The sequence below is a fragment of the Vanellus vanellus genome (assembly GCF_965231255.1).
Source record: "Vanellus vanellus genome assembly, chromosome: 3".
In the NCBI taxonomy this organism is placed as follows: Eukaryota; Metazoa; Chordata; class Aves; order Charadriiformes; family Charadriidae; genus Vanellus; species Vanellus vanellus.
In genome coordinates, this window is record NC_138907.1 from 24,747,010 (window position 1) to 24,767,631 (window position 20,622).

General features: G+C 37.7%; 1 protein-coding gene across 1 annotated transcript in view; it reads left to right on the forward strand.

Moving 5' to 3' along the window:
* Positions 1-20,622, forward strand: part of ESRRG (estrogen related receptor gamma) — a 373,003-nt gene that overhangs the window by 319,848 nt on the left and 32,533 nt on the right. Inside the window, exons 5-6 of the mRNA XM_082480161.1 lie at positions 1,504-1,614; positions 6,072-6,233. Coding sequence (XP_082336287.1) covers positions 1,504-1,614; positions 6,072-6,233 — 273 coding nt within the window. The remainder of the gene's footprint in view (positions 1-1,503; positions 1,615-6,071; positions 6,234-20,622) is intronic.

The following is a 20,622-nucleotide window of genomic DNA, read 5'->3' on the forward strand; positions in this document are numbered from 1 at the left end:
AGTGTGTGTTCTGGTGTGTTAGTTTCATGCCAGCTTGGAGAGTAGGAGATAGAACAGGGAAAGATATTTTTTTTTTTTTTTTTAAAAAAGGGGGGGCAAGAAATATAAAAGAAAAATAAACAAAACCAAACCAACAAGCGTTGGCCTGGGATTTCTGGCTAGTTGCCAAAATGGCTTTTCTTCACAAAACCCAGCCAATCTTCTTTGGGTTTTGAGAAAGAAAGAGGACTGACAGATGTTTCCTGGTACTGTGCTACCAGTGCAGGTTGATGGGCAGCATGTAAACTCTGTGCTGTATTCTTCTTGCTGTGCCCATAAACTGTAACTGCTTTAGCAGTGGCTTCTCTGCAGTCCAGGAGCCAGTTCTGGAGGTATTTCCTGTGAGGGAGAGACTGGGGAGATGGGAAGTAGTAGGGTAGGGTGCAATAATGGCAGTGGAAAACAAAAATAGAGGGAGGAGAGCTAAAATAGACAATGAAAAGAAAAGTGAGAAAGCGAGCTGCCCTTTATTACATTGCTCGCAGGGATCATTGATATGTAATGTGTCCTTGCATTCTTGTCTAGTTAAATCCGTGTCATCAGGGACAAATTTTGCACTTGGTATTACTTGTCCTGTTGCACTGCATGTGTGCTGAATTTTTCAACTTCAGTGTTATGTTACTACTTGGTTATACTGACTTTCATCCTGGTTGTCTGGAAATCTGTCTGGGTAACTCAGAAGGAAATAAAAATACTTCATTGTTTTATAGGACCTACCATCTTTTTACCCCCCCTCCTTTTTTCATTTTGTCTATGAGAGCAGCTGTAGCTTTTTCAGGAAGGTAAAATCCTATATATCCATACAAAACAGGTAGCAGAATGCTTTATTGAAGCAAAGAACAATATGGAGGTAGAACACAAATGTTAATTCATCATTGATGACATCTAAATGAACAGCCATACAATTTCTTTCAAACCCTCATGAACCATTTCAGGTCTTTAAGCCACATATATGTTCTTATTTTACTAAAGATACTTGCTTTGTATCCTCTGGCCATGTTAATACATGTTAATTAAAAGCATTGGGTTTGACTATCTAAACTGTATACAGCACTCATTTTTTCTAAAGTTCTATGTCTCTGTACTTCTCTACTCATAATGTTAGCCTTATGTATCCATGGTGTTTATTACAGCTTTGAACTTCTGCTTCTGGCAAAGACGACTTAAGATCAGACTTTCTCAAATGGAAACTAAATTTGTTAGCTGTTTTTAGTAATATGTAAAAATGAACAAATGGTTTTAAATGAACAGGAAATTATGTTGTATACTTAGTCTCGCATGTGTGAAAATCTAAACAGCTTGCAAATACTTGCAGTGTTGCTTTCCCTTCCTTTCTAAAATCAATCTTTTGAAATAAACCTGCATTTTAAATAAATATTGGAAGGCAGGAGGTAGAAGGTTGTTACCTGAAAGGCATCCTTATAATATATTTAATTATACATTTGCTTATTTTTCCCAATGTAGGTGTCCGCCTAGACAGAGTACGTGGAGGTCGCCAGAAGTACAAGCGCAGAATAGATGCAGAAAATAGCCCATACCTGAACCCTCAGCTAGTTCAGCCAGCAAAAAAGCCATGTGAGTATACCAGATATATAAAATTTCTCTTTGAATACAAGGTATTGACTCCTAGCTCTGTTTGCTAGGCTGCTTTTGACTGGGACAAGTGTTTGGTCAGAAGATATTACCATGAACACTATACCCATTTATCTGTTAATATATTTTGTTTTAAATATGCTCATTTTCTCAAGTGGAGTTGAACAAAGAATATTTTTACAGGTGGAAGTGTATAAACCATGGTTTATGCAGTGCAAATTTTACATTTACAGGTTATCTTTATTTTCAGTGGTACATAAAATGGTTCATACTGTGATCATTAGTTCATTGAAGCTTCTAGTTTCAGATTTCACAAGAAAGTGATTTTTGTAGTTTTCACTAACTAAATGAGTTTGACTGCTCAACCTCCCAATGAAAATACATTAAGAGCCTCATTAATTTATACCTATAGATTAATACACTACCTAGCATTAGATTAAAACAGCAATATGCCACACTAATAACAAGCATAGATTGGTAGTTTGGGCTCTAGTACCCTCATGGATTTTTTTTGCTTTGTTTTGTTATGTGTTAATAATGTCCTTGATTGTATCTCGCCAGGCTGAAATTAAGAGAGAGAGAGAGAGAGATGATCATCTCATTGCTAAAATACAAGTTCCATCCTCTTTGCGATTAACTAAAAATAGTTAGGGGTTTTGCTTTGCAGCTTATATAAACTCAAGCAGCGACTGTACTAATTCCATGAAGTAAATTTAATAGCATTATAGCTGTAGTGCAAGAGACCAGTGTATTACCCTGCAAAGGCGTACACGCTGTATCAACTGTTGTAAATTCTTCCAAATTCATATGAGAATACACACGTCCAGTTGCTCCTGTTGAGAAGGTTAATTTGCTCCCAAAACAGAGAAATAAGCCAGAGAAATAAGGAGGGCAGACTCCTCCTTGTCTCCCATTTGCCTCTGCCCTGTGCCTCTGACAACACACTTGTCAGTTTTAGGCTCTTGAAAATACCTGGCTGTATTAAAAACGGAGTTTGTTTCTGTCCGTGTTCCCCAGTAGGGGACAGTGCTGTGTACAATACGTTTGAGCATATGGGGATCTGGAGAGCAAATAAACAGTCTTTGAACTGTAAGTGAAAGGGCATTTTAGCTGTGTCAAAGAAAAAACAGCCAGTTTTACATAAAATTAAGGCTTAAGTGAACATATGGCATAGTTTCCTTTTGCCTTTCCAAAAAACATTATGCTGATTATATTCCTTCAATTGTCCAATCTGGCATCTTCTACTCAGCCTCCATAAGCTGTCCCACCGTTCTGTAAATACAATCTAGGGCTGCACTAAGCAGATTTTGCACATTATAATAAAAACTTTCTGATAATACAATAAAATTTAATAAACTCTAATGCTTAATTTCATTAGAGGTTTAGTTTTCCTGGGTGCACAGATTGTCAGTTTTTCATTTACTTGATATTGTCATTGAGTAGAACCGTTGATAGCCTAGCATACCAAAAAGCCAAGAAAACAGGCAAAAAAAAAAAAATCCAATCCCCAAACCCCAAGTCCTTTAATATGAACGGAGGTTAACACAGTTGTACTGAAACACAAGAATCTGTGTAAAGCCAAGATTACTGCAAAGTAGTGCCTTACGTTAACTTTAAGACGATAACTACACCAATTTCTGTAAGCTCCATTTGTCTGAGACAAACTAACCTCCCCCCTTATAAATCATTACTTGTTATCTAAGTGCCTCCCTTAATTTTCCTTAGTTTGTCCAATTATGAACATTTTTGTAACAAACATTTATAAAGCTTAATTTTCAGATACTGCCAGCTAAGTGTCAAGACTTGAAACAGTTGAATCAGTTTTGTGTGGAAGTAGCCTGGGAGATTTTCTGGACCCTGACTGATAGTTTGTGCATAACAAAGGCACGGGAATGAAAATTGGGTTCTATTGATTCTAATTAGGGAAACATTAAATAAGATTTACCTAGAAAGAGTGCTCATGGCTATTCAATTTCCTGAGTGATGGAGGTTTCAGAGTATATTCACAATTTTTCCTATGGTCTATACTAATGCACGCTCCAATACAGGTAGCTTTTTTCCCCTATAGGGAAGAAACAGGTGTTTAGAGGATGTTTCCTACAGCTGCGTCTGGCCTCTATTGCTTTTTTCCAGCCTCACCATGGAATCTAATGGCCTGCCTGTAGATCTTGTTGATTGCGAAAATAAAAAAGAATTTGAGATTTTGTGAATCCTGAGTCAAAATAGATCCTATTTCTGAATAATCTACAAAAAGCCATTGGTGAGGAACCTAATAAAAAAAATTAAAGAGGTTCTTTGGCCATTTCTTCTCTTTGCAGGGGAAAAATAACAGAACTTGGGGACATGAGTTACTGGTTAAAAAAACATGAAGTTCTCAGCTACATGTTTTGATATTAAAAAAACTCTGATTTATTTATCCTACTATTCAATAGATGTAAAAATATTGGATTTGGGAAGAAGCAATGTTATCTTTTCTCACTTAAAAAGATGATGCTTTCTGTGTGAAATTAAACAGGATATGAAAAGACTGTTTAAAAAATAAAAAAAAAAATGTGCAAAGGCTGTTTGCCAATATAAGTTAAAAATACCATCTGTCACCTTTAAATAAGAATAGAATTCCTCATTAATCAGTTTGGTAATCAGTAGAATATTGAGATCAAGAATTACTCAGTTGGCATGGTTCCTATAGTTCATATAAAGCATAAATATATCCCCTTGTAATAAAACATGCTTGATGTGATGGTTTCCAGTTGGCTCTTGCACTTATTTTATGAAGGGCTAACATATATCATAACTTCTGACATGCAAATTTGGAATAAGGCAAAAATTGTAGAGATAGTAGAGGAGGAGTCTGTGTCACAAAAGAGCAGTAAAGTATCAGAAATCTGAATCAAGTGAGTATTTTGTGGAAATCTGTCATGGGCTGGTAGGGAGCCTCTCTGATGCTCCTGGACAAGTCACATCCCCGTCAGCTCCCATTGAAGCTCCCCCACAGGAGGAAAGTGTGGTCCATCCTGTGACTTACATGTGGAAGGAGAAAATGATACTGATTGTGTCAGTCTTCTCTGCAGTCAGAAAATACTACTGGCACCTTCTCACAGTGGAATCCCATTTATATCAAGCCCCATGGCTCTTTATCCTAAGGAAGGGAATGGATTAGTGTAAATTCACTAAAAAGTGATATCTGGGCTTTCAATTCTAATGGTGTATTTGAGGTCACAAGGGCACCTACCATGAAAGGTAAAACATACATGTATTGGGAAGTATAGTAATGTATCCTGTATTAGGAGGCTTAATGAATTAGTCCTTTTCCCATTTTTGGGTTCTGCCTTCTCAGAGTAAAAAATCAGGCTCCCGTATAGAGATAAGATACTTCCATTGTGCCTTTATGTGGATATAATGCTCATTTAATATTTATCCTACTTATAGAATGTAGAATAGCAGCAGTGTACTGTAAGTCGTCGTCGTCTTCTTTTCTACTCTTTTTTTTTCTTCCCACTTTTCCTTATAACTTAATGATTATTCCAAATAGATTCCACAGTTCATCTGGATGAAAAAGTAAATACTAAACAAGTGACTGAAAATGCTGTATAGATAAAAATAACCAGTGTATGAATATGATAAGGTGTCATTCTTTGCACAAAACCAGTTTTCTGAGGTAGGGTCTGCACTTATTGATACTTTCCTTACTTTTACACTCTTTATTCTCATTGATTTTAATAGCTATTCCTGACTGGCTCTTTTGTACTTAAATAAGCTAATTTTATACATGATTCTAAATTTGTGTGTTTCACTGAAAAGCAAATATGTGACAACACCCCGCTTTTCTCACAGCATAAGCCCCAAAGAGTACAGATTCGTTCTTAACCTTTTAATAGACAGGATACCCATAATATAAGGTATATGGGATAATAAGCAGTGAGAAAGTCCTGAGACCTTTTTTGTTGCAACGGTTTAACAGTGACATCTAAAACAAAGAATGGTAGTTGGAATCACTGACAGAAGTTACAGATTTCAGTGACTGACTAATTGCTTGTGGTATTTACTCCCTCAAAAAAATCCACCTGCCTTTGGGGGGGAGGGTTGCAGGTAATTAGAGGAAGGCAAAGCTTATCTCTTTGCACAGTCCAAAATACATTATAATGCATGTATATTTTTCTACAAAGTTCATATTGCAATATTAGGGGGTGATCACGTATTTCTACATTCCATTAAATTTACCTTCTTAAAAACATACGTGCCTAGCTTGATAAACATTGCCAATGGATCAGATTTGTTTGTGCTATAACCATTTGTAGAAGCCAGTGAAGTTACGATAAGGTTTAATTAGGTCCAGGATCTTAAGAGAAATTCTTGTGCACTTTGAAATATGAGCCATCTGTTTGAAAAGTAGAATGATGCTACTGGTGATCTTGTGCTTTTCTGGACCATTTTTACAGATAACAAGATTGTCTCCCATTTGCTGGTGGCTGAACCAGAGAAGATCTATGCTATGCCTGACCCCACTGTCCCAGACAGTGACATCAAAGCGCTTACTACTCTTTGTGACCTGGCAGACAGAGAACTGGTGGTGATCATTGGATGGGCTAAGCATATTCCAGGTACGTACAGTATTTATTTCTAATAGATGATATACGGAAATCGTCACATGGGTTATTCTGTTGTGGTAAAAAATATGATTTGTTCTCTCACTAAAATGCATAAAGTTTTTTAAGGCTCCAGGTTATTCACATAGGACGTAGGTTAATGATAATATATCTTACCTTGGAAATACTGTTATTGTTGCTATGAGTCTTACATGCTGCTCAGTGAATGAAATTTTTCATGCATTACTTTTATTAAGATAAACTTGCCTTGCCATCCAGAGTGTTAGCCTGGTATGAAGGGTCGTGTAAGTGCTCTCCTCTGTACTCGTAGCTGAATGTAAGTCTAGTTTCTCTGTTCTATCTTATCGGCACTATCTTATACTGACCAGAGGAGGTTCAAAAATTCGGTTATATTTTGGCACGGCACAGTGACATTGTTCTCTTCATTGAATGAACTAGCATGAGAGCTGGATTGTACCAGCAGTTCAATAGAAAGAACTGAATTGTACCAAAAGGTCTCCTCTTACAGCCTAGTAGTTCGTTGGTCTGCATGAAGTGGACCACGGTCTTTATCGTGTAAACGTGTTGATATTACAAAAGCTAACCGGCACCCTTGTTAGCAAGAAAAACACGGGTCATCAGAAGCAGTTTTTCAGAAGACTAACGATTTCTTCAGATAACATTTGAGGTATATTTTCTTTTCACATAATTCTGAGGTATTTGTGCTTGCTCTGTGGGCACAAGCTTATAGAGAGTTCCTAGAGTTCACAGTCTGTCACCTTTCATAAATAGTAAAGTCACACAAAAAAGATCAGCTTTGTTTCGTGTTTCTTAAAGTATTTTTGTAGTCGAGCAGATGAGTGAGCATGTTGGTGTGTTTTCATCAGCTTGTTAGTTTTCTTATTTTAATAGCGGAACCTCATTGAACATAAGAATTTGTATCTTTTAATTCCTCTAAGTAATATAACATCCTCATTTTAGATGGGATTTAGGGATACCTTAAAATTAGAATAAACAATCCAGTCAGTTGTTTGTTTATCAAAGTTAATTTTATGTCTAGTATCAAAAGAAATTTCAAAGAAATAGAAAGAAATAGTCTTCCTGGAGATTTTTTCCCTTCTGCTAACAAGCGCAAGGCCTCAGTTCTTCTGGTAGGAGCTTCCGGACCATTGTAAATAAATATAAACGCTAACAAAGAATAGTAATGAAATAATTTGTACATTTATGGAAAGTTATTTTACTTCAGATGAGAGCCAACAACCTACAGACTCTAAAATAGTCAGTATGCAACACAGTTGAAATTTAGCCATTCTCTGTGCCACAAATGGTGTATAAACAAGCTTTTGTATCACAAGCAATGTTTTTCTGGTACAGTTAACTTATTTCTGTCTCCTTAAACTAGTTTGTCTTTATGCTTTGAATGCTACAGTAATTTCTTTAATCAAATTGATGGAAGTCCCTTTCCCAGCCCACACTGAAACCAATTTATTGGTCATGATACGCCAGCTATGTTGCTAACAGTCGTAACGAACTGTCAGGCAATATCGCAGTGAAGCTAATTTGAAGTCATTAGGTGTGCAGCGTTCAGGCAACAATTTGTTACAGTGGTTAGGAACACAGCTGACATTTCTGAATGGCTTTGTTCAGAGTAGTTCTAGATGAGCTCAAGCAAATTGTAAACTAATTTAAACATCACTCTATATTATACTAGCTACTTTGTCTTACACTGGTTGCTAATAAAGCACCCCAGATTAAGTCAAAATGAGTTAAATAGGTGAATTTGAGTTTCATCTTTGGAAGATACCTAGATAACCTTAACCAAAATAGAGTAGCTCTCAAAGAAGGCAGTCATGCTCCATAGTAGTTGTAGGGGAACTTTGATCAGTCTGATTTGTGAATATGTTGTGTAGCTTTGATTGTCTGGAGGGGTAGGAAGTGCGGAGGGATAAGACTGAGCAGCATTTAAAATGATGACTTTGGTTAGTGTGGAAAAGGCATAGGATGCTGTAAACTGGCCTTGAAAATTTAAAGTCTGCAATCTAAACCGGTTAAAGAACATTTCTGCCGTGAGGCAACCTTTTATTACGAGGTAAACTTAAAAACATACCTGCCATAGTCAAGCCACATGAGCTAAGTTTACTCGCCTGACTCCATTTGGGAACGAAGAGGGAAAAAAAACGAAATGAAAAAAATGAAATATAAAGCTTCTGGTAACAGAGGGCAGTGATAAAATCTGTGCTTGTCTGGCATTTGATCACAAAAATCAAAATGCAAAAGGGCTTGACATGCTAAAGGGCAAATGTGATGAGCTTTGGTAGCTTGGTTTTGAATGATGGAGTACTGCTGAACTCCATCAGCTCAGCTAATGTCTGGCACAAAACAACTTGTAGAAGAGCCTGGATCAGTGCTAGCTGACTGTTTTCTAAGCTAACAAATGTTACTGTAGGCAGAAACATAACAGAATTGGAAAAAGGGTGAGTTGAAAAAGGGTGCAAATTGTATAAAAGTTCACTGTAGCTTAGCGGACTAAGTAAATCCTTGGTGTAAATCTCTTGGAATCGATTAATTATACCAGTAGTGAATTTGTGCCTAGCACAGCAAAGCAGCAATCAGCAAATCTTTCTTTGCTATAGTGATTTCTTATGGTTCAGTGTAATTAAAGGCCCTTATATATCAGGTGCTTAATAACTAATAAAGATCTCAGCTGTAAAGCATTGTAATTCAAAGTAAAATTTGTCTTTGTGGAAGCAACCAAAATAATGTTTTTGCTATTCTAACACAAAGTCTTTTAATGAGATTATCTATGAAAAAGTAAGAATGCCATACGCATTCTGCCCTGGCCAACTGTTTCCCATTGCAGTCATGGACTAAAAAATGTTTTAAAATTATACAAAGTTCAAATGCTTTCATAAAATCATTAGTATTTTTGCGCTATTGGAAACATTTCAATAGTTGCTTTTATTGAACAGAAAGTCTATGCCATCTACAAAAGGAAATATTGAAAGAAAAATATATATGGAAAGCCTTTATCAGTAAATAGAATTAGTCTCCTTGCATTTATAAATCAAATAAATGGAAAGTGTGTTGTTATGAAACATGACCATGTCTTATCTGAAGAAGAAAAAGATCACAATGGCATTAGGAAATGCTTGACTTTAGTTAGAGGAGCGTAAGGGCACAAGAACAGATGATGGTGCCCTAATAGCCCTTTTTAAGAATGACAGGGCCCCGCCATTAGCATCCTTTTATATCCTTGGAAATTGCTCATGCCTCGCTTTTCTGGTTCCTATCTGCCTGACTCTTTTTTATTTCTCTTTCAATTTCATCCGCGCTCGGATAAGCGCATGCTAACACAATATGATTGAGCTGTAAAATGGAACGCTGTCGCCTCTAATCTCTTTTATGTAGATATGGAGGTACTTCCACACTCCACTTCATTCTCCCTCCGTTGTTGGCCTTTTTAGAATGTGTTGCCGAGTAATGGAGGCTCAGTCAAATATTAGAGCTAGGTTTCACAGGGTGTGATAAGAAGATTATCAGCCCAGCAGTCAGATCTATTGTTATTCTTTATGTCAGATTAAAATATTCCGATGAACTGTAACTTCGTTAGTAAAATACTGAAGGTGCTTAGGGACAGGCCGATGCTGCCTGATGAGACAAAACCCCTATTAACTGAACTAAATAAATTATAAATATATTTATGAAGTCTCTGCAAGACTTTTCTAGTTTATTTTGTTTTATTTTGTTTTATTTTATTTTATTTATCTTTTAATAAGAGAGCCCTGCTTGATTCAATATTTAAGGGTGGTTAAGTTTCCTACCCTTTGCATTGTATTTTGGGGAGATTCCATTTTATATTGGTTGCATTATATTAATTAATCTCTTTTCCAGTATGGGGCGGAATTCTGCTGATACCTAGTCATAGTATCAGAGTCGTTTAGGCACAATTTCTGTAATGTAACTATCTCATTGACATTCAGCAAAAATGTGCAATGTTCTTTCCTATTAAGTGGAGGCAGGAAACATTAAGCTCTTAAAAATGTGCATAAGAGGAAGCTGAAGACAAAATGTTCTCTAGAAAATTTGCATGCATGAAAAAACATCAACCAGACCATAGAAATCAACTTTTTGCACTTAAAATGAAAAATTTGTTTGGAAACAGTAAATCAGACTAATACATCAAAAATAACTAGTTACATTATTTAGTAAAATAAGCCTGCTTGTCTTCAGCTGTGTCCCTGTTTTGCTAGCAGAAACAGTGTTCAAGAAAGGGAATGGTTAGAAATTGATACTGCCACTGGCGCTAGTATTAAAAAAAACAAAAATAAGAGGGTGTGATGATGTTGATGGAGCAAATCCAAGGATGTTTTGAATATTTTAGTGTTAAGGTTTTATGAAACATTATTGTTCTGGCATACTCTTTGTGGAGGACAATATTAAAGCTTTCCTTTCCAAAGCAGTTCTCAGGGGTATAGTTTAACATTCTAATACTGAACAAGAACATGATTTGCTGCAGAGTTGTCATTTCTAAAATGCCTTTTTCTTATCATCTGTTTCAGAAATACCACCCCATGTAGGTAAAAGTACAGAGAAAAAGTTGACCATAATCACCTTTGGAAAGCTAATATTAAGAAAGCATGAGAGCATACACATATGGTACATCCATGCAGATATGAATTAGGTATATATGTACCTGTTCTCATCCACGTATGTGTTTATGTATCTACATCTTAGTTGCCATACAGCATGTGTTTAAATGACAAAGAAAAATTGCTGAATGCTACTTCATGGTAGTATTCATGTCGGTAGGACTTTGAAAACAGGCTGAAATCATATGTTGGAACTACCTGGTGTATATAATCACGTATGCTTTTTCTATAGCCAGCATCCTGTTTTATGCCAAATCTTTCTCTGGATTGTTATTGGGGCAGCTAATACAGATTCTCAGCTCTGCAAGGGGAATAGATGTCTTCCTGTATGTCTGTGCTACACTGCTTGCTGCTTTAAAAATTGTTTCTGCTGAGGCCTTCTTTAGTCTCTTGTGCTGCTAGCTGAATTCAGGAGTATTTCAGACAACATGAGGGCTCCTGCAGCTATCTTAGAGCCCTCTGTCACAGGGTGCCTGTCACTCCAGAGACAGGTGGACATGTAAATGTGGTGTTCACTGCTCATGTAACATGGAATGGAGTATGAGCTGTTTCGTGCTGACTAAGAGGTTTGTAGTGATAATAACTTGAGCCTCCTGGGGAATCAGGACATCCTGCCCTTTATCAATGTGCTATCTTGAACACTTTGCAAGTTCCCTTTGCCTTGTGTTTATCAAAAGCCCACTGTCTGTTCTTCTTTTAACTCTTTCTACAAACATGCACTAATTATGGAAATCAGACATGCTCTTCCTATGATGGATATGTTCTTGAACTCACAACTTGTATGACATAGGTGATCTGAGGCAGACCTGGGCCTGAGAGGTAGAGATTCCGGCCAAAAGGTTTCTCAAAAACGACTGACTTCCTTAACCTCTGTCACTAAATTGTACAATATGGGAAATCAGCAATTGACTGTCGGTTTTGTTTTTGAGCATTAACATGGATGGACCGCCTGACACTGCCAGCGCGTAGATCACCATGTTGATTTAAGCTACTCTGAGCAGAATGGAACAGCGGTGTGCCTAAAATGCCAGCAGTTCATCTATCCCACTGCTTGCATCAATGCTTTTAATATCATTTGAAGTGCTAGGAATGGTGGCGTTTTTATTTTTCCTCATTTTTTGAAAATAGTATCACAGAGAAGGTGTAAGTGTTTTTGCAAGGCAGGGAGGAGGTGAGATTTCCAAGAAAATGCATGAATAAACATGTCAACAGTCTCTTACCATTTCCAAAACAAAATGGGAATCAGCAGTGTGGTAAAAGGTACTTACAGAAAGGTCCGTTCGTTTATTTTAAAATTATTTCATATATTAATCTGAGATGTGATGATAGACTGTTCTTTATGGATCTGTTACTGAAGTCAGTGGCAAAATTTTAGCTGATTTCAGTACAAAAGAGTGTGCTCTGTGCACAACTAGAGATGTCCACGCTCTTAGTGTGTCTGCTAATCAGAAAGACTGGTTCCAGTTCAGAGCTGAGACAGACAGCAATGGAGAGGGGAAGAGGTTTCTACTACTGCTACTCATAGATGTCCTGGGGTAAAAAGAGCACTTTAGTTTCCAGGATAGTCGCTTCTGGCATCTTTTACTAGCATTAACTGGCGGAGGTGTGGAAATAAGCCCAGGCATAGAAACGTTGTACATGAATATAACACAAATGTGCGGTAAGACTCTTACAGAAACGTCTGGACTCTTGCTAGTTTTGACTTTAAAATCTGCACCTATTTGTTGAAAAAGATCGTTATTCTTAATAATCATCACCAAAAGTAAAAAACAAAAAAATGGAATTCACAGGTAACAAAAGAACTTGTCTCAATTCTTGCATTTTACTTTTTTAAAAGAGAATCCTTCATTAAAATCAGCTTCTCTCAAGGTTAGAATTAAACAGCGACTTTATGTCTCTATTAAGTTCACCTTTTATTCATATACAAGTACTTGCCTCTTCTTTTTTTTTTCCCTTTTAATAGCCTTCTCCCTCCACCCATGCCCCCCAACATACACACTACACTGTCTCGCTGTTGCACAGGTTTTTTTTCCCCAATGTCCCCCTTTATCTGCCTCAACCAATCTCCAAATGAATGCATGTCTATCATGGCCTTAGCTTTGACACTCTGGATATATTGATTAATAGTTGCCCTAAGCTCCTTTTAGCAAATCAAATTTTCACTTTTAGCAAGGATTTCGCCTCTGATTTATTCAGCAAAGTGAAATGCACTAAATTGACTTTGACATTCAGGGAAAATGGCTGAAAAACAAAGAGGGGAGGAAAGAGATATAAATTGTGTGGCAGCTGGAGACTTCAAGCATAAAAGAGGCAGTTTTCTATAGAATATCACTGGTTAATTTGGAAACACGCATTTAAACAGGAGTGGAAATTATTTCTTAAAATTAGATGTTTTTTAGGCTGAGGATTTGGGATATAATAAGGTTTACTTAGCAAAATGCAATATATTCAACCCAAATTCATCACTTGCTAATCATGGTGCAAGTGCATGGTGGGATCCACTTTTGTTGCCACTAATAATTATTATGTTAAACGAGAGACAAAGAGGTTTCTGAGTAGTTTTATAATGAGGTGCTAAATTGGTAAATATCTTCCTACCATTGCATTATGTTGTTCACTCCTGTGGCCCTTTAAAAATAAGAAATGATTAATAAAAAGAGAGCAAATCAACAGTAATGAATGCCAGTGCTTTTCATTTTCTTTCTGTAAACAAAAATGGCTATTATTTGATTCTTAAATGCAAGTGTATAAAAAGATGTAGCAGCCATTCCCTATTACTCTTCTAGGAAAATCAAGTGTCTTGTTACCCTGGATGACTTGCAGACTGACTTACACAACCTGCTTCCTTACTTGCAAACATTGTATTACTTGAGATACCTTGAGGCCGAAAATACACCATTGCATGTTTGAAGGTGTTCAAAGGTGATGCTGAGTAGAAGAAATGAGAGGAAAAAATGAAACCAATTTAATCCATTACGCTAGCACATCTGAGGGTATTTTGAAGGGGAGGGGTAAGGAGATGCAAAATAAAACCACACAAAGTGGTTTGGTCTTATTCAGCAGCCAGGCATTACAACAAGAATTTGTAAAAGAAAATACGTATGGTATTTTGCCCAGTTAATCTACAGAGACAGAGCAAGAGCCTTTGGTAGGATCAGTTGTCATGGGCGTGCAAGTCAAATGTGCTATGCCAGCCTCTGTTGTTTCAGGATCTGGCCCCGAAGGGATAAACCCACATCAGCAGTCAGTGTATCAGTGGAAGCTGAGATTTTTCTTTGTCCCCTGTATGTACTCTACCTCGAAGTCTTTGCAGCAATGTGCAGAATCGAGCTTTAAGCAGGTGTTTCCACTTAGAGGACAAGAAGACTCACCTTTGTATCCACTTCTTGTGTGACAAACAGGTTTACTAGATTAGGTCTGTGTAAATTGCAGATGACTCAGTAACAGTTTTCCTTCTTCTGAGCCAACAAGGAATTAATCTTATTACCAGAGGGTAGGAAGTCTAAATGTATCTTAACCTTTTTAATTTTACTGTAGTCTCCGTTTTCTTCTTTTTTTTTTTTTTTTTTTGTAAGCAAGCTCAATCTGAGACTTCAGCAATAATGGCCTTTTGTGAGTGGAACGGCATCTGGAGTGCCATACAGGAGATAGCTGAGCACATTAGATTTTCAGGCATGTTATCTCTTTAAAGCCATTCCACCGCCACCCCACATGATTTAGGTCAGCTGCCCCACATGATTTAATTTGACTGCCAACCATATTAAAAGACGGCCAGTTAAGAGCATACTGTATGAACGAATTTAAACTTCCAAAATATTCTTTGAGGGGGGGTCCTTTCTAAAACTTTCCCTAACTGTACAATTGGGATATAATACGGATATCTCAAGGGTGGCCAGCTTCTTACAAGTAATGCGTGGCTGCAAGGCAGGAAGATGTCTTGCTCAGAAACACAGTAAGAAAGTTGGAACAAATCTTGATGTTATTCCTTAGGTGAGAAATTTGCAGAAGAGGCAAATGCTGCAGAACTGAGCTTATCATTTATGTTCACTGAGTATCACTTCTTTATTTGTGGGAGTCCTTTCCTCTAGAGCAATATGGCTTTTTTTAGCTAGATTCAGAATTTAAAGAATATGCAAACAAAGAAATTTTTTTGTGAGTTTTAAAATTCCTGAAGGCTTTGTTGGAAATAAGATTGTGAATGTTACATGTGATTTAAATTGGCTTGTGAAAGGATCATAGCCAGTGCTGGGAACACAGAAGTAAAATTAGAGCAACATGGCCCTCTTATGGTAACCACTTAGTCCATTTTAAACTAAACAGGTGACTGACTTACCTAAGTTACCCTCCAACAAAAATGTATTTACTTTGTTCTGGGTGGGGAAGAAAAGAGCAGCTTTTCAGTCATATGCGTTGATAGTGTAAATCCAGGATGGGAGGGGGGAGGGGAAAAAGGGCCAGTTGCTCAGACTGGATTTAGAGCAGACAGGTCTCTGCCTATATGACTGGGTCAGCAGCAGAGGATGGTCCAGTTTCCTAAAGTCAGCTGATACCAGTTAAATACTATAAGGATGCTTCTACTTTCTCTCTGGATGAGTTTGGCTTCACACCTGCTTAACCTACATTAGAATAGGATTAATTACCTGAATTGCAAGGCCCCCCTTAGCCAGTCAGCACGTTTCTGGCAGGGCACATGGTGACCTGGACCTGGTTATATATAGTGTAGGGATAGCAGGGGAGCACCTGTGTTGTAATGGTAAGGCTCGATCCAGTCTGATAACAGAATCAGCAGGTTTTAAAAATGAGTCTGCAGTAATCGCCTTCTGCATCAGCTGGATCATACAAGAGCTTTATAAACTCATGTCTTCACTGCTAGTAAGCTTTTTTATTGTGCAATGTTCAATTTATGCACACACACATATATACACATATATATGTGTTTCTTGGGATTCTTTCTCCACACACATATGTGTATATACATATATATATATGTGTGTATATATGTGTGTGGAGAAAGAATCCCAAGAAACACAGGAAGCACAGAATCTAAAGAATGCAGATACTGAATGCTTCTGTATTTAATTACTTAGATGGAACACTTCGCTGCAACTTTTAAGTCAGTTTTCCATGTTATTTTAATTCATTGTCTCTGAGTTTAGTACTGTGTAACAGGCAGGAATGTTTAGGTAATTTTCTATGTGAGAAAAAATCTCAGAACCTTGATTTCATTTGAAAAAATGTTCTATAAAGAGAAAGTTCTCGGACAGCGTGTTGGCCTGCCCAAGTGATTTTCCACCCCAAACTCCTGAGGCACATATTATAGACGAGTGGAACCTGAACCTTCTCTGAACCTTCTCCCCAAAATGTTTTCATCTGCCATGTTGTGCACCATCAATTTCAATCAGCTGCATTTACAGTTGAGGTGAAATCAAATATTGAAATGAGATCCAACTACAGACACAGAAAGCTCTAAGTTCAATGGAAATGGCACTTAAAAAGTAGTGTCAGCTAATTTGCCGGGGCCCGACATGTTACGCGTGAGAACACTATGGCAAAGAGCTGTGATGAGGGTAGAGAAGAGGCGGGGGCAAATCTGCTGTTTGCGTGCATCTAGCCATTGGAGAGATTAGGGGGAACAGTTTAGCACGTAATGGCTGCTGCTCATATGTTTCTTCAAAGAAGAAGCTGCACTTAATGGCATAAATATGTCATGACATTAGCAGATTGCGGGGTGTATTTCTAGCCAGAGATTTTCTTATAACTGTGCTATAGCATCGTGCTGGCCTTAATGAACAGGCATCAGTCTCCAAACTTGCTGCGATTCAAGCGACATCTGGTAGCATATGGAAGTTACCGTGACCCTTGTGTCTTTCGTTAATTAACTGTGTTTGCAGTGAGAAGAATTTTGAGTCCTTCCCCATCTCAGTCTCTTGTAGAAAGTCATTCTACTCTGTGATCTGTTCTTCACTTTTTACTACTTTGAAGTTTCCCAGAGATAAAGTTGACCATTGTGTAGATTCAGGAGCGCGTTGCTTAGTGTCAGTGAATCCGCAGCTACAGATTTAACATGCAATTTGCATTCTGAACTCCAGACGATCTTCATTCAATGAAATTGGTAGGAGTCTATTTTGAAAAGTTTCTTTGCATTTCAAGTTACTGACCATTTTCCAGACGCCATTGATGACTTGTGCTGAACACTTTGCCTAATATATTCAACACAAATTTGGAGTTCACAGTGATCGCAGGATTGCACCTAGCACTTCAACGATGATGAGTAACTTATGTGTACTATAATCCTCATATATGAAGCACACCAGGGTCTCTGTAATCAAAAGGCCATTGGGAAACAGGGTGCTTCAGATAGGCACTAGGCAGGAAATGCAGGCAGACTTGGGGATGAGCAGTGCACACACTGCAACGTAATTCCATCGGTATCATAAACCTACAGAGGGCAGTGTCTGACAAGAGGCTTAGATGGGCATTTCAGGAGATAAAGTCAAGAGAAGAGGGTGTTGACAGCGAATATTTGTGTACTCATAACCGTAATCAACCAGCATCAATGACAAACATACAATCTTTCAGAGAAACTGCTTGGAGGAAGAAAATACACCTAAAAAGTGCTTATGGCAGGGGGAGATAGGCTGCTGTGGGTCTCCCAGGTTCTACTGCTACAGCCAACACAGGTGAACTAAAATTTGCCTTCGATAGCTACACGGACAAGTGTACTGTCTCCACGGTAGAAAGTGGTAGCTATTTATATACTGAATGGTGACACTAAACAATTTAGGAGAAGCAATGAAGTGTGTCCTATCCAATTAAAAATGCAGTGAGAATTTTAGGTAGGCAAAATGTAATTATTTAATTGGAATTTGACCGGAATGCTTTTCCACTGTTAAAATAAGTATAAATTACATGAGCAGTAAAACTTTAAATTATGAAAATATTTTGAGGTCTTTGAGCATGGTAATTGGAGCTATATATTCAACTTTGTTTTTAACTTGACACTTCATAATAGCTGTTCCCTAAAGCAAGGTGGTTTTGTTTTTGTTTTTTTTTTTTTTTACATTATCGAATATCCCTTAGTGAAGCAAATTAGCAATCAGTCTGGAAAATATTTAAGTAGTACAATTACATTATTTACACAGACACTTCCATTGTGCAGAGTTCTCTGTGTTCCCAAATAGGGTAGTAGGGTCACTTCCTCAGCTGTCAACATTCACACTCAGACAGCCTTCTTTAGTAAAGCTCTATATGAAAATCCATTTAGGCCAATGAAAGACTTGCCTTGATTTCACTGTGGTTTGGATCAATCCCTAAATATGCAGGTCACAATCTGAAACCTTTGTGGACCTCCGAGCTTTATTATTTGCCTTCTGCTTGACTTACCACTTTTGTTTAAATGGTGGAGGAGGACTTGGTGCAATTCCTTGCACAAAGATCTTTTTTTCATTATTATTAACAAGCAAGAGAGTCCTACTGTGGAGAATGAGGCTCATTTACTGTAAGCAGAATAGGAGTCTGCTCTTACCCACGACTGTATTTCAGCCTTTAGGGAAACATCAGCATCTGGCCAGAATGATACAATGTTTATTGTGAAAGATATTATTTAACTGTTTATGTTATCAATATGGTGCAGATAAAAATCTACAGAAAGTCTGCATTTAGTATTTGGGAGGATTTTAAAACATGATCCAGCACACCTCTTGACATGGGTTCTCTGATGCTGTGGCCACAGACAGTGAATCCAATTGCTTGAATCATATTGTCCAAAATACACTTCCCAATTAACTTTGCATCAGGTTGAGGAATTCCAGGTATTTGTTATGTAACTTTTGTGCTGGTGAGGAGCGTTCTCCTGAGGTTCCCTATATTAGAAGCACTTTTCTCATGAAGTTTTTTTTTCCCCTCACTCAGTAAAGGCTTTTTTGTTACTGAGTTTTGCTCTTTGGCTTTTTGCTCACTGCTTTTTAAGAACTGAAGGCACGGTAAGTCCTGTCCTGGTGCTCCCATTGATACATTTGTACAGTGCTGAGGTACAGGCTCCATGTTACATCTATACTTGGCTCGTTATCCTCTTATCAAGCTCTTTGCATCCCTTTGTTTATTTGAGGAGACAGGAAGACTGTGTGAAGGCTGCTTAGTCAGGGATATCAGCGTTGTTGGCAGGGGAGTGATTGCCAGTTGAAAAACAAGGCATTATTGCTCATTTTTTCCCTCTTATTAGTTTGATTACATTTGCAAATCAAATCAATCCATCAGACATGATCAGGCCTCGTCCGCATTTTAAGGAATAGTAATCTCCGTCTAATAAGATGCAAATGTGTCACATCGGTAAGTAACCAATAAATCATCGTCTTGTCTTTGGCAATCATTAAATATCAGAACCAACAGTCAATTTTTAGTATTTTCAATTTGCGATATGCCGCTGGAATATAAAGATAGATGGACGTAATTACACAAACCAAACACTATTTCAGTTCATTCCAGACAGCAAATTTAGTGGAAGGTATAACTGGCTTGTCATCACACTACATTATTCCTGGCGGTTCATGCAAAGTTCACAGACAAGCTTCAAATGGACATTGCTTTTTTTTACTTCCCTTAACAACATTCCCACTACCACCACCAAACTTCAATAAATGACTTGAAATGCTGTAGGACATCACTTCCATCAGCGCACAAAAAGGCACAGAAAGAGAAACATTACCCCCTTTCCCAGAGCAGGCACCTTCTGCATGTATAGGACCGAAATCTGAAAGTTCCCTAACACTTGCTATATTCTTCCTCTCTCTTTCTCTTCCTTTCTTTTTAGGCATTTTAATCTGAAACTTCAGTTTTTCCACTGACACAGAATAAGTTTTTCACAATTTTTGCAAGTTAGCTCACATTTAGTAATTTTGGAACATAGTGAAGACAGACAATGAGAAGGATTGGCAGACCAGCTTCCCTCTCGCTCTTCCTCCCATCCCCATCTTTTTAAGGGAGTGGAAATTCAAATTGTTTTTCTTTACCCTTTTTTTTTAAATTGATTTGGGATTTGGGAAAATTGATTGCTTTGTGCATCCCAGGGATTAATTGATATGTCTATTGTCTGATTCGCAATGTCTTGCTTTCCATTAATGACTCCATTTGTATACAACAATTTACATGCTTTTCAAGAGAGAAAAAGACATAAGTTTGTATCTTGGCAGCGCTAACGGCAAAAGAAACCCAAATATTGTCTTAAATAGCATAGCTTTTACCCAGATACCTCTTTTTACCCAGACCGTTTTAATAGTACAGGGTACAGACCCTAAAACTACAGACCTGCAGACAGACCACTAATTTTAACAAGATTTTAGGCCTGTTGGAAATTATATTACTGGGTCTTCTTCCAGTGCTGAGTGATTTGAGAGAGAGAGTGCAAGCTACTGTCTCCCTGCTACGACACAAGCGGCTACACGGAAATAAGAAAAGAGGATTTTGTAGGCTTGTGCTGACTTATGTAGGTTTCCAGCACACTAAAGCCAGACAGTGGGCTTACTGTATTTGACCTTAAGAAACTTCTTGCCATGAGCTGTATGCCCTGGGTGGACCTGCTGTTGCAGCATCCTATCGGTGACGTTTGTTTCAGCTAACCCGCCTCAAGAAGCGGAATCTCAGGTGCTCTGGAGTGACTTTTGGAGAGATCCTTTAGCCTCCTCCATTTGCGAAAATAATTTTCACAGTAGCGGTTTGGTTTGGTTTGGTTTGGTAAACCAATTAAATGGAAATTAGGG